The sequence below is a fragment of the Cyclopterus lumpus genome, chromosome 13, assembly GCF_009769545.1.
Source record: "Cyclopterus lumpus isolate fCycLum1 chromosome 13, fCycLum1.pri, whole genome shotgun sequence".
In the NCBI taxonomy this organism is placed as follows: Eukaryota; Metazoa; Chordata; class Actinopteri; order Perciformes; family Cyclopteridae; genus Cyclopterus; species Cyclopterus lumpus.
The window spans coordinates 4,123,521-4,138,064 of NC_046978.1; the positions used below are offsets into that span (position 1 = coordinate 4,123,521).

Sequence of the window (14,544 nt, forward strand, 5' to 3'; positions counted from 1 at the left end):
TGTATAGAATGCCAAAAAAGTAATAAGTCTTACTAGTATGAACTAGTATGAAAATGTGATGGTATAGTAAAATAAAAAACGTACATTGGTATCTCAAAAAAAATGTAATATATGCATGTCATAAAGTAATTGTATAGAATGGTGTAAACAAAAAAGTTTAGTATGCCAAAAGAAAAGTCATATGGTGAGACCATTAATTTACAAATTCAGTGATGCATTTTAACTTGGACATACAATATTTTGTTGATCACAATAAACTGAGTCAACGATCTAATATATTTTAATGTAGTAAATTTATCAGATTCAAAATGAAGTGGAGGTTTTGATCTTTTCCCGTTGCTTGTCCATCATGTCGCAAAACAGCAATTAGTGACAAGAAACCTTTATGTACTGTAAGATTTGTGTTCAAAGCTCCGGGATGAGCTAAATGAGTTAAAGTTTAACAATATTTAATGGCAAAGATAATACTCATGTAGCGTTCACGATCGTGGGGCCAGAAAGGAGAAACTCTCCACAGACGAACTGCAGCTCCCAGGGAGCACCAGACCGGGGCTGTCTCGAGTCTCCAGACCAGTAGAACCATGTCTCCAGACCAGTAGAACCATGTCTCCAGACCAGTAGAACCATGTCCCCCAGAACAAATGCTCGGTCGTTAGTCTGGTCATGCAAATGAATTCACACCTAAAGGTTAGTTCCATTGGTCAGTTCAAAGGATGCAGCAGTTCTGTTCGCTAAGCCAATTGATAAGCTGGCGAGGTCAAAGCTCACTTCCGGTCAAGGACAGGAAGTTCCCCTTCAGAATAAAACCCACTATCCTGCCTTCAGAATAAAAGCAACACATTAGGTTTCAATCGGCATCCATTTTAACTATTGTCTAAACAATAAAACATTTATTTATTCTCATGCATCATACAGTTAATCATTACATTTGTCATTAAAACAGAATAATAAAACAGTGATCCTCTCTTATGTTTCATAATACATTCCTCCAGAATATTCCTCATAATATCCCAAATTAATTATCATATCTTTCTTTATGCATTAATTTAAAACAAACTTCTCTTATCTACATGTGCAAATATATATAAAATCCTCTACAACCCAACAGTACCTTTATAACTAGTTATAATAGCCGGCGACACAGGTTCCTTTATTCAGATAAGAGTTTTACAGAATCACAAATGTGGAGCGAATGCAAAATAAATCCAGTCTTTGTGATACAGGACAATTAATCAAGGTTTATTCAAGAACAACATGAGGGGGGGGGGGGGGGGGGGCAGCAGGAGTAGTTCAGGGAGACAGAAGATACATTTATTCAACCACCCCAGCTCCTATACCCCATAATAAAACATTATACAGACTCAAGACTCATTCTCCGTGTCCCCAATCCCACTTTCTTTGAAAGCATGCATTTGTTCGCCATCGTGTAGAGATTTGTAAGCAGGATTCCTCGGGTGGCCCTTTGCCATCGCTGACCGTATGCTTCTAAATCTCGGCTACAGTGGAGGACTTAGCACGGATTTAAGGGAAAACTTGATGGCTCTAGGACAGGAAGAGGTTGTGTTAATCCTCATGGCCCTCATAGCTGTAGTCACGTTAGTTACTTATTAACATCCAAGAAATAAAGTGTCCCATAAAACAAAACATTGTCTCTTTCCAGAACAGGAGAAAACTAGTTACCCAGGCAGACTAAAAGAAAACACCACTGTTTAAAGTCATTGGCACAAAGAATAAGAGCAATGCAGAGAACATAGTGAAGAAAATCATAACTGACAACTATTTTCCACCCTAGCACATCAACAAATTCACTGAGGATTTGGAGGGACAATGAGCAACACTTCCTGACGTAGCTGGTCCCTAGAGGCCCTTTTCACAGCATTGCCATCGAAGGGTAAACGGGTGTAATTAATAACTTTATTATATCCGTGCTGCATTTAAGGTGTGCCAGGGCCCTGGTATTTGGCAAGCTGGCTAACTGGAATGACTGACGCTAAATAAAATGAGACCGCAATCAATTTGATCAATTACACCGACGTTTATCCTGCTCTGACATGTCGACATGGCTGCTGTATAAGGGGCATAATACAGTGGGCCGAGATTATTCATTTGTTTGATCAAATTCAATCTGTGTTGCTGCAGAGAACAAAGAGTGCACAGGTGCATGCAAGTCTGGTTGAAAAAAATTGGGGAAGGACACTGTTTGAGATGGATTAGTACATGCAATCCTTGAGTTCATTAGATTACATGCCGTAATGGACACCACTGTATTTCTTTGTTCAGAACGATCCTGTGAACCAGCTAGGGAACAACAGGTTTGGTCTGCTGGAAAAATAAAGGCAGCCTGCTGCACCAGCCGCTGCTCAACGTTTGCGTCTAGCATTGAGAGAAAAGCGCAGCAACATGGCCGTAGACATGTGGTAAACTGCAATGACTGGGCCTAAAGTACACCAGAGGATGGAAAAGGGAGGAATGTGAAGAGGGCTTCTGGATAGCGATGCTTAGCTGGTACAGTAGCACATTAGGCCGCACGCAGCAATTAATGCAATTTCATAACACTTTGCCTTTGTTGAAGCACCCATTGACAGCAAAGAGGGTTAACGAAGAAGCCTGTGCTCGGCCTGGACATAGTCTACTATTGGACAGTAAACAAAAAAAAAACAACAACAAAAAATGGATAAAACAATTGTTAACAGCTTTCTCTATACATTTACCAGTTCCTGAACATTAATAAATATCTTGTGAAAGCGTTTGTGTTCCTGTTTTGGGAGGGGGGGGGGTTGTCTGTTTAAGCCATGTTGGGTTGGTTATGCTAGGACCAGAACTGTGAAAACAAGAAGATTAAAATGCATCTCAGATTTGATTATTGCCATTTTAAGTTTGTTTACATTGATAAGAGTGAAATGCTTACCACTGATAGCCTCCTGGGCAAAGTACTTGACATCCATGTCTGTGTCTGTGGCAAGCTTCTCCAGCACAGGCTTCACTTCTGTTTGAAGGGCACTTTAGGACAAAGAGGATGAGCATTATTAAACACATTTTCATTTCTGGTTCTTGATTTTAGTATCATGGCCCGTTTCTATCAATCTGTAGAGAAAACATCTGCCAACATTACAAAGGCAACGTACTTGCTGTCAAGGACAGGGCCAATCTTCTGAAGGGACTTGGCCACGTTGAAGCGTACGTTAGCCACCTGGTCATTGGACATCTTGAGGACCACTGGTAGCATCTGCTTTGTGGTGATGTCCTGGCCACAAGCCTCTGACAAAGCCTGAGACACAATATAGATGGTCACGAGCCGTAAACTGCATTTACAAATAATGGACAAATACTTTTTTCCAAAACAAACAAAACAGTTTTAGTCATACTGAACTGGTACAAAAAACATGCCACCTCTATGGTACGTCAACCACTTCAGAGTAACTCCAAAGACCTAAACATGAGAGCCAGTTAGTGGGAAATGATACCGTTGACTCACATTGATGCAGAATAGAGTCGTCATCCGGTGGAGGTAATTGGGGTCGTTGGCCATGCCCAGCACTTTGGGCACAATGGTGTTCTGCGCCCACTCCGCTCCAAACTTCTCCACCAGCTTCATTAGGTTACAGGTGGCCGCCTCACGGATGGCATATACTGGAATATGAGTGACAACATTCTTTGTGAAAGATATTCAGGAGTTTGTCCATTTATCAAGATGTGTTCAATGAACGTGAGAATCCTATTAAAAACACACACACGTGAAATGTTAAAATGATATAAAAAGATCCCTTTGTAATAAGAGTGAGTGAGGGAAAGATTCTGAGCTGATTTCTCTTGTCCTATTTTTCTTTGAAGGGGATTACATAAGGGTGCGACAGCTCTAACCCCAGCTGTGGCCAAACACACACAAGGAAACTCACACCAACACCAGCAGTATTCCAATGATGTAACCCAGTTGGCCCTTTGTCTTCAATAGCGAGTATGTCTCTAATTGTAAAACTTGATACTCGAGTGAAAAATGCACGCAAAAGCAAATGTTCTAAGTTAAAATGGAGCCGGGTGTGTTGTGTATCCCTGCGAGTATGCAGCTCTTCCAGGAATTGAATATGGGAGATAAACTCTCAGAATAGTTTAAACAAGAGAAAAACTTAGGGCAAACCAGCACAGACGTAAATTCGCCCAGAGAGGCCCAACTATGATTTCTAACTCTTTTAACACCATCTTCTATAAAAGCAAAGTGCTGCAGAGTGCCACATCTTAAACCTTCCTTAGCCCCAAATGTCTCACTCACTAATAACACGGTAACAGGAGGCCTGTCTGCCAACAGGCCATGCTTAGATAAGAGCAGTGACGCTCAGATTTAGAAAACATTGTCAAAAAGAACAGTATTCGTACCAATACAACATTGTCAAGTGTGGAGGGAAATTAAGCAGTTCATATATAAAAAAAGGCCATCTAGAGCATTATAAAAAATGTGTCAGAGAGGCTGCAGAGCACAAAGGGCCACAGGCAAATTAAATGACCACAACTAGAAAATGACATGGGTTGGGTGGTGGGACCTTTCCAAGGAAGTTTAGTGACTTTTGGGAGGTTATTGGGTTGTAGGAACAGAAATAAATCTAGAAGAGTTTTGGAAAAACAATCTGAATTCATAGAATAAAAATATTGCCCAACTCTGCTTAAGCAACCACTTGTAAAATGCATGTGCCATGTTACCATGTCCTGCCACAAAACACTGTTTATATTTACAAGTTCAATTTGTTAATACCATGGAAAACTTTAACCCATAAAGTTCCTTACCATGGTCAATCAGCCAGGCCATACAAAGGGTGTTGAGCTTCTCGTCAAAGAATTCCACTCCCTGAGAAAACATGGACACATTTTAATTAGATTGCTTTCATTGATGTCCAGTCAAATCAGGCCATATTGCCAATATTTCTGGCCGCTTCGTGCTAATAAGAAGAAGATGTTCAAAACATCCTATATGAGTTTTAACTATGTTCATAGACCCCATGACTCACCAGCTGTCCTGCCAACAGAGGCATGTACTCTATGATGGCGAGGCGGACCCTCCACTTTGCATCCTCTGCCAGCTCCACAATGGCTGGCAGCAGTGACTGGGAGAGCTGACGGATGCCAATTACCTCGTTCACACAGTCGAGGTTGGAGATGATGTTGAGACGCACCTCTGGGCACTGCAACAAAAAATTAAGAGTAGCATGTGAAGCACATGGCAGCACACCTTTATCATAACAAAGTATTTTGATAGTAGACTAATTTAAACCAACTCTGCATTTCAAGTACCAGTGGTATAACAAATAATGGGTCTAAAAGGAGAGAAGTTAGAATCTTTATGAACCTTTGGGAGCCATTAAATTACAGGGAAGATGGGATATGGGACCTGCCCGTACCATTTCCTAGCAACCCCAAGTATTTTAAGCTATATATTGAACAACTCTGACACTGTTTTTACTATCTCTCAAGTGTACATTTATTGTCTACAGCTAAGCTACTTCAGTCACTGTAAACAAAGAAGACTTCCAAGTAGTGTTCCAAATGCATGCTTTCAAAGAAAGTGGGATTGGGGACACGGAGAATGAGTCTGTATAATGTTTTATTATGGGGTATAGGAGCTGGGGTTGTTGAATAAATGTATCTTCTGTGTTGTTAAAATAAACTTCTGTCTCCCTGAACTACTCCTGCTGCCCCCCCTCAAACCTTGAATAATTGTCCTGTATCACAAAGACTGGATTTATTTTGCATTCGCTCCACATTTGTGATTCTGTACAACTCTTATCTGAATAAAGGAACCTGTGTAGTGGATTTTATATATATATATATATATATATATATATATATATATATATATATATATATATATATATATATATTTGCACATGTAGATAAGAGACAGTGTCTCAAATAATGTAACCCAGGTTCTTTAGTTCAACTTTGGAAATAATATGAACTGAAACAGCTAAACAAAACTTCGTATACACATATCCCACATCCGAAAGAAATGGAGGCCCTAAACTGCACAATGATTGAACACCCAAGCTTGGTAACTAAGTGGGAACATAAATGTAGCCAAACAAGGCAATGGAATAATTTGGAATAATTCAGCTTTTAAATAAATGGCACGTCTGCTGAACACTCTCCAGCTTGCTCCCTTTAAACTGTCCTCAGCAGCTTGAATTATTGAAATTTGGAAGTCAACGCTGTCAGTTTGGACATAAATCTAATTAGACATTTAGTCTTGCGTTTGTGTTGTGAAGAAATTGGGCCATCTTTAAATAGGACTATGGAAAGAAGCAGTGGAAGAAATGACAGCCGCAAACCTTCCAAAACATTAATATACATTTGTGTCTCACCTGTCACACTCGTATCTAATCTCAAGATGCAAACGTGTCCTGGAAGTGTATTCAAGGGACAATATGCCATTGGGCCAATGCTGTTGAACCCGTTAAATTAGCTGATGAATGCCCTTGTTTATTTTTTCTCGAGAATCCAACCCATTATAAACTTGATGCACTTACAAAACAAATTTTTTCGACTAAATTTGTTTCTGTACCAGCTACGGGAATAAATAATAATAAATAATTTAAATTCACAAAGTAGTCACAAAAATAACATCAGACATACTAATGAAAGGATATGTCCAATTTAAATGACAAAACTATACTAAAAATGTGCTGTATGGTCATGTAGCACATTTTTAGTATAGTTTGACCACTGACTTTGACCACTGAATACCTACACTTACTACTTATTAACATACAATATGAAATGAGTCTTGCAATACATCTGTCCAGCTTTTGTTTATGCTTCCCTCTAGACACAGCAATCCGGTCCTCTAATTGTAAGGCCTCTGTCTGGCTGCCAACTGCATATCTCATCTCTTACCCAGCCAGGTGGCAGCCAGGTACATCTGGTGGCTGCAGCTGAGTGGCTTTACCCTGTCAAGACGTGCTGATCCCCAAAGGCCAAAAACGTTGGTAAAATTCAGGCACTTCACATGAAGCGTTTGTTGTGAATGTTACCAGACTAAGCACTGCCGTAAGGATTTCAAAAGCCAGGTGTGTAAAAATATCAGAGAAATTGAGGCCGGCGATGACAAGTCTGCATTCTCTTTACCTCGTCCTTGAGCTGAGCCAAGAAGAGAGGCAGTAAGTGCTCTATTGTGTTGTCCTTGCCCAGGATGGTTGAAAGGCCCATAATGACTGAGGCCAGGGCTGACTTCACATGCTGATTGGTGTCTGAAACAAGTTCCTGTTCAGAGACGGGACAGAGGAGACAGAGATCAGACAACCAAATGGTTAGGACAGAGTGTATGCAATTAAAACAAAGACTACTCCTATGGGTCATATGCAATTAAAAACATAAAGACTACTGCTATGGGTCATATTCACAACACACTCCAGAGATGGAGGCTATAAACGGCTTGTGTGTAACAAACAGTACGGCTGTTAAACTGGCCAAAAGTTAAGTTTAAATATGATAAACTCTATATGATAAACTATTTTTACGCAATGTTTAACATATTTAAAGAACTGATCAAACCAATATCACTATGGGTCTACCTTCACTGCCATTAGAGAATTAAAATCAAAAATCTACTGCCAAGGATATAATTTTTTTTAATCAGTAGCACTACAAATGGACTTATTGTGGGAGCAAAACAACAGTGCCACCTGCTGTTTAAAATCTGACAGCTACTGGCACAGACACAATGTCTTACTCACTGTCTAACCAACACAGTCCAACCACATCAGTGCAGCGCTGTGGAAATAGCTTATTCTTGAAAATGTGCCAATATGATGTTCATCCAAAATCTTAAAGCTTTTGTTTACATCTTGGTTCTTATTTTGTTAGATTTGGCCAGTTTAAATATTCCATGCATCAACTGCTAGAATCTGTCAAAAGGAAGTCAAGGAAAGCAATGTACAGCTTGTTAACAAAACCCAAGTTGTACCACAGCTGGAAGATAAAACCTAATAAATAAATCAGAACTGTGTTGTAAATGCACATTTGATTTACCAAGCAGCTTTTTGCCTGAACCTACTGAACTCATGAGCACAATATTTGAATCAACTGGCAATTGTATAATAGACATTTTTAGTGTACACATTTCAGTTTCCTATCTTTGAGTGGTTTGTATAATGCTGTTAAAACGTTTTGACAACTTCTGTTTGCTTATAAGCATCCGAGTTGTCACAACGCCACATGACTGCATGAATGCTTTGGGGAAAACTATAAAAAGATAAGCCTCTAGTCCTTTTTCCATGTTTCAACTGAGAAGTGTAGGAGCAAATAAATGTCATAATGTGGCAGACAGAAAATGGTATTTCTTACCTTGACACAGGGCAGAATGTGAGTCATGATGATTTGCTCACGATTGTCCTCTGGGAGGTTCTCACAGAACTCTAGCAAAAAGAAGAGAACAGTCAATAAAAAATTTAAAAAAGGAACAGACTGGACAAGACACTAAAACAAGTTGTCCAATTTAACACATGCAATTTAGAGCGAGTCTCTAGTATTAAGGCTTTAATCACCGCGTGTTCAGGTACTTACCTTTGACTTTGTTGGCTGCAGCAGCACGGACCTCAGCTTCACAGTCCTTCAAAAGATTCTGGAAGGCCGGGACCAGATCATTCTTGGTGATCTCTGGCCCAACTGCTTTCTGGAGCTACATTTGGAGAGAAACAAATGTCTCAATAATCAAATAAGCATGTGAAGAAAATAACAGAAAAAAAAAACTGGATGAATTTTAGTGGAGAATAAAGAATAAAAGGTGGGTAATTAAAGCCATTTAACAGGCGACATACCAACTATGATATTCAAAAGTTAAGGCTGTCATTTAATTGAGTAGGGAAATTGGCAGATAGATCTGCCATTAAGTGAGTGAGCCTCACATGCATGTCCAGAATGCATTGCAACAGCCCGGTTAAGCATTATGAGTGGAGCTGGACCGATTAATGGACTGCAGATTGTAACCGGATAGTTTTCAGCTGATAGGCCATGACTGGCTTCATTTTTTTTTTGAGGGTCACATTTACAAAAATGTGCCACATGACGAAGACATTGTACGTGGGCAAAGACAGTTAAGTCACGCACACACAACATGCGTGTGGAATTTCAGTCCTACCATCTTCCTAATTTCTTTGGGTTTAAAAAATAAATGTAAAAAATCGGCTAAGACAATTGCAATCGATGCATCTCCAATTTTGAGTAATAAAAACCCAGTTAAGGACGCTCTTCTCTATTAAATAGGTTACTCTGTTAAAGATCTTGCAGAGTTCTTTTTTTGTTAACTGCTTGCAACTGCACAGTTTCATGGATATATTTTGGTGCCAATATAAAAACATAAAGTACTCTATACTGAAGTGCCAGCACTCTGGATGTACTTGTTGCAGCTTGACTCTGAACCCAACATTGAAAGAGTCAAACTGGGGCAATGCTGAGCGACAACGCATGCACTGTGTTTGATTTTTTTTTTAAAAAGGCACCAATATTCAAGAATCCTTCAGCTGTTCAACTGATAAGAGTTTAAAATTAAATGTGGCCTATGGTCATAGCATACTTATACTAACTTGAGGGAAATCTCATAGGGTGCATTTTTCCATTTGTAATGTATTTTGCCCTTATCCCTGACAGTAAACTGTGACCACACTTTGAGACATAATTTTGTCAGCATGTGTGTGCCGTGGAAAATATTAAACATGACCACCACAACATTGAATTAAATGGCTCTTCAGAACTGGACAACTTGAAGGCAACTATAAATATACTTGTTAATCCTTGTTTCTCAATATACATTTTTTGTAAATGCTACATCAAACCAGGATACCAGTAACAGGAGAAAAAATTCAGAAAGAAATCTGCTATTTACCTCAGAGAACTTGTCAGCCACCATGTAGCGGACCCTCCAGGATTTATCTTCTGCAGCCTGGCGGAGAGTTGGCATCACCAGGGACTCAAGGTCCTCCTGAGGCAGCAGAGTGGCAATGCTGACACAAGCCTCCACAGCAAGCAGTCGCACTGAGTCCTGATGGAGAAAGGTAATGTGACCAATTTGGCCATTTCTGGGTTAATCAGCTAGGGGAAAATGCAGAACACAGAGTACAACAGCAGTTTAAATTGAAAAAAATAAAATAAACAGCACATACCTGCTCATCAGAGGCCAAAGCTGTGAAGAGGGAAATGATGTCACTTTTTACATAATCCAGCTCCAGGACTTTGGCAAACTCCCCCAGTTTAGATGCTGCAGCACGACGCACCATAGGAGTGTCATCTGAGCACAAGGTGCGAAAATGCCTAGAGATAACCACAGACATTTTATCAGGGAAAACTGAGTAGACAAATCAATTGAGAAGCCTAAAACCATCACCTCAAGTATTAAATGACTTGAATAATATCATGTCATACCACAGCTGCAAATAAGGATTTGGTGCACTATAAAAAGTGTTTATTTTTGTGAAGAAAGCCACTTACTGCCGGATCTCTGCTTTGACAGTGCTGGAGACACGAGGATAACAGACGCTAAAGAGACCACAGGCAGATGTGCGAGAAGTGAACCAGTCACCACTGGCCAGACGCTTGACCAAAGGCTCAAAATGGACCTCCAGGTCAACAGGAGAATGCTCCTGAGAGATCTTCCGCAGTGACTCCACAGCTTTATCTCTGACTACGGTCTCCTCAACTGTAGCTAGGCTCTCCAGAGGAGGCTGTGTATCAAGAAGGATGAAGGTTAGATAGGGTTAATATTAAAATATTCACAAATAAAAGACTAGATTTCAGAAATGTCCATAAGCTGCAGCTTCTTAGTCATCTTTAAATCAACAAATCCCCCGACGAGACCAAACTCAAAACTGAATTCCTCATGAAAACAAGCAAAGTCTGCAAGCCACAGACTGATATCTAAAAAGTCTTCGACAACTTACCAAGAGACAGTGGACATACTCTGGGCCTCCCACCAACATAGTGAAATTGCCAAGCTGCTCAGCCAAGGCCAGAAGCACCTCATCTTCATCATAGATGGTGTCTAAGGATTACAATAAGAGTCATTAAAAATGTGTGAACATATATATATATATTTATGTCTGAAAATGTAATACAATGACTGATGCAACCGCTATGAGTTATTTAAAGTACACCACTTTCAGCATTTTTCCACGTGACAACCTTTTGAAAATATCAATAAAAAAAGAGTTGTATGGGTAACAATTACCTGTGAGGAAAGGAAGGAGTTCAGTGCGGGTCCTCTCGACACCAAGTGCCAAGGCAATAGTAGACAGCTTCTTGATGCTGTTCAGTCGTAACTGTACACAAGACGGACACGCATAATGCAATAAAGTATCAGCACATTCAATAAACAGTGGCAATCATTAACGTTAAGCGTCATTATACCCAGATAACCGAGGTAGGATTTAGTAGAAAAGCATGTGAGGTTAACGTTACAATCTTGTCTCGCTCCCAGTGGCGTACAATTGGCTAACGTCAGCGTTCATCAACGTTTCTAATAATAGCTAAATCGAAATGATAGCTTTAATGTTACATTCATGGGCGAAGAATAAAGCAATAACAGTGAAGTCTACCCACTGCGGCCTGGGACACCCCGCTGTTGTGATTGCTAGCTGTTAGACGATGCGTTAAAGCTAACAGCTAACCTAGGTTAAACCATAACCGACTCAGCTGGTGTTGCCAACTAACGTCAATTGCACAGTTTACATGTTTTACTAAATACACTCGGCGAAAAACACATCAAACGTTTCTCCAGAGTTAACGGTTAACGTCTTAAATCATGACAGTAAACCCACTATATTGACGAAGCAAGGTGCGCCCGGCAGAACATTCTTGATAGGCCTCGGCCGTATGTTCTAGCTAGCTAGCGTTAGCTGGTAAGAAGACAACAAATAACGTTACGTTAAAATTGTTTTGACAAAACAATATAAATGACAAATCAAGTGTCACTAACGTACCTGGACATCCTCATTTCGCAGTTCGTCAATGAGAACGGCGATAGGGTAGAGAGAGTCGTCTCCATCAGCTCCTGCCATTTTGGATATTGTTGAAGTTAGTGAATGGCGCTGCTGTTTTGCACTACGGGGTTTCTGCGCGAGAAGAGCGGCTGCAGGGCCTCCTCCTCCGTTTCTGCGCAGCTGCCTTCATAAAAACACTGAGAAAACTGCAAAGGATCAACTTCAGACCAAGCAATTGAAAATGAAATACTTCAAAAACGATTAAAAAAGAAAAACGTTCAAGAATGGAACTACCGAATTGTGTAATAAATAAAGCAACCCAATAGTTACAGCAGTAAAAGTAACACATACATTTACAGCCAAATTACTGCATTTAGAATGATAGTTTATTTACATGTTACCATATTTAAACGGATTTCACAAAAAGTAGGGTCACACTGGAAAATATCGACCTTATAATGATTCAACATAAACACATGTATTTGTAACTAGTCAAGCATATTTATAATTTCATTTATTTATAATTTATAAACAATAGTATTACATTTGTGTACAGTGCATCATCGATTGGCTGTAATCGCCTCAGCTTTATTGTAATTACAATACATGATGAGAATGTAGTTCAAATATGCAACAAATAGAAACTGCATAACGATAAATAAGATAAACAAATAAACTAGAATAAATTACACATGATGGCAATATAAAGACAATGGTCTAGGTCGCGGTGTGCACTGGCACGAGTAGACTGGCACTTGAATCAATATGTATGGTCGAAACTAAACAGCCTGTGGCTTGATCCAGGTTTGAAAGCTATGTAGTTACATAAATACTTTTATTTTGAAAAACGACGAACCGGATATTTAACTCATCTTCCTGTTTTTATCATTGAAGCCGATTAAGATGGCGTCTCAGCAGCAGCAGTCCGGCGGGCTGATGTCTCAGCCCGGTTTACAGCCTACTTCATTACAACAACAACAACAACAACAGCAGCAATTGAGCCAGCAACAAGACTTCGATCCAGTACATAAATTTAAGATGCTTATCCCACAATTAAAAGAGAGTTTGCAGGTAAGTTTGCCCGAAACATCATCACAACAACTGAAGCTGGTTTAACGGGTTCACACTAAAACATAACACATGCGTTAAACGTCTGCTATGTGCCCTCTACATATCGCTTTATTTTTCACTTTCAGAATCTCATGAAGATCGCATCCCTGAATTTTGCCCATAACACCACAATTGACAACGGCATGTAAGTAGGCTGCTTGGGAACGTTTACGTGTAAGCAACGGTACTGAAGACTGATGTTTCTGGTTATGTTTTGTCTTTTGTTTCTTCTGGTTCAGCAAAAGCAGCGACACCTCCGTTCAGCGCTTTGACAAGAGCCTCGAGGAGTTTTATGCTCTCTGCGATCAACTGGAGCTGTGTTTGGTAAGACTTCCACACGAAACGCACTCGTAACCGAAATGTTGTGGACGTACCAGGACAGATGTGTCAAGACGTTCATTGGTCACCACAGCTGATATTAAGGAAGCTAACTGCCTTATGTTTTACGTCTATGTTTTCTGTATCATTTCTGTTTATATGAAAAATAAATAAAGCTAAACCCTGTTAAAGGCATATAACTTTAACTTGGTGGGGGAGATTGAGTCACTGTCTCATAAAACCAACCCCCACCTCACAGGGACCATTGGAAAAGCATTTAAATTCATATAACTTGCACTACAGCATTGCTTTAAATGAGTACAGATGCATGATCATTGCTTTAAATGAGTACAGATGCATGATCATCGCTTTAAATGAGTACAGATGCATGTCGTGATGTATGCACTGATGATATAAGATTTGTCATATTCTAAGAATGTAATTAACAGTAGTCTGAATCAAGTTGTCCTGTCCCATAGTCTACATATTGCTTGAGAGGCTTTTCCCCAACATGTCAAGAACCACACACCGTAGCCCAGGTGGCCTTCTGTGTGTAACACACACTGTGTGTACTGCATCTACGCTTAAAATATACCACACAAACTTACATTTTGTCTCCTCTGTGCAGCGGCTGGCATATGAGTGCCTCTCTCAGAGCATCGACAGCGCCAAACATTCACCCAACCTGGTCCCAACCGCCACCAAGCCAGACACAGTGCAGACAGAGTCCATGTCTTACACCCAATACCTCGGCATGATCAAGTCTCAGATCTCCTGTGCCAAAGATATCCACAACGCTTTGCTGGAGTGCTCCAAGAAGATCTCCGGGAAGGGACCGCCTCAGGGAATCATGTAGAGCCGAATAAACTATCCCAAATCTTTCTACATCTGATGATGATTGATGTCTTATATGAGCTCTTCCAATATTCACGTCTACATTTTTCAAGATCCTGTATATTAGGTTATGATTATTATTATTTTTTGTAAGTTATGTCTCTTGTAAAAGCTGTGTAAATATATCAGATAAATAGTAATGCTCTAAGATGACCAGAGGGTGGTGGTAGAGTTGTAACTGCCAACTCAATATTCACAAGTCTTTAGTAGCTTATTTGTATTGAATATTAAAACCTTTTTACTGTTTCTTATGTAAAAAAAAAAAAAA

General features: G+C 39.8%; 2 protein-coding genes across 2 annotated transcripts; one reads left to right on the forward strand and one right to left on the reverse strand.

Annotated features, from left to right (window-relative positions):
• Positions 1 to 1,218: 1,218 nt before the first annotated feature.
• On the reverse strand, positions 1,219 to 12,137 carry ppp2r1bb (protein phosphatase 2, regulatory subunit A, beta b). The gene is made up of 15 exons (XM_034548107.1): positions 11,955 to 12,137; positions 11,204 to 11,294; positions 10,917 to 11,017; positions 10,468 to 10,700; positions 10,143 to 10,290; positions 9,866 to 10,021; positions 8,548 to 8,662; positions 8,329 to 8,399; positions 7,111 to 7,245; positions 4,998 to 5,171; positions 4,777 to 4,837; positions 3,476 to 3,630; positions 3,126 to 3,268; positions 2,909 to 3,000; positions 1,219 to 2,821 (listed from the first exon to the last, which is right to left on the reverse strand). The coding sequence occupies exons 1-15, from the start codon at positions 12,030 to 12,032 to the stop codon at positions 2,805 to 2,807; spliced, it is 1,770 nt and encodes a 589-aa protein (XP_034403998.1). The 5' UTR covers positions 12,033 to 12,137; the 3' UTR covers positions 1,219 to 2,804.
• Positions 12,138 to 12,850: 713 nt separating this feature from the next.
• Positions 12,851 to 14,544, forward strand: med29 (mediator complex subunit 29). The gene is made up of 4 exons (XM_034549159.1): positions 12,851 to 13,025; positions 13,151 to 13,209; positions 13,304 to 13,388; positions 14,011 to 14,544. The coding sequence occupies exons 1-4, from the start codon at positions 12,858 to 12,860 to the stop codon at positions 14,236 to 14,238; spliced, it is 540 nt and encodes a 179-aa protein (XP_034405050.1). The 5' UTR covers positions 12,851 to 12,857; the 3' UTR covers positions 14,239 to 14,544.

Excerpts from the sequence above, each read along its gene's own strand:
- ppp2r1bb (XM_034548107.1), bottom strand. The coding sequence starts at position 12,032 with ATGGCAGGAGCTGATGGAGACGACTCTCTCTACCCTATCGCCGTTCTC. Across the intron at positions 5,172-7,110 it reads TGGCTCAGCTCAAGGACGAG|TGCCCAGAGGTGCGTCTCAA; the intron begins GTAAAGAGAATG and ends TTTTTGTTGCAG. Across the intron at positions 3,631-4,776 it reads GGCCTGGCTGATTGACCATG|TATATGCCATCCGTGAGGCG; the intron begins GTAAGGAACTTT and ends CTCATATTCCAG.
- med29 (XM_034549159.1), top strand. The coding sequence starts at position 12,858 with ATGGCGTCTCAGCAGCAGCAGTCCGGCGGGCTGATGTCTCAGCCCGGT. Across the intron at positions 13,210-13,303 it reads ACCACAATTGACAACGGCAT|CAAAAGCAGCGACACCTCCG; the intron begins GTAAGTAGGCTG and ends CTTCTGGTTCAG. Across the intron at positions 13,389-14,010 it reads ATCAACTGGAGCTGTGTTTG|CGGCTGGCATATGAGTGCCT; the intron begins GTAAGACTTCCA and ends TCCTCTGTGCAG.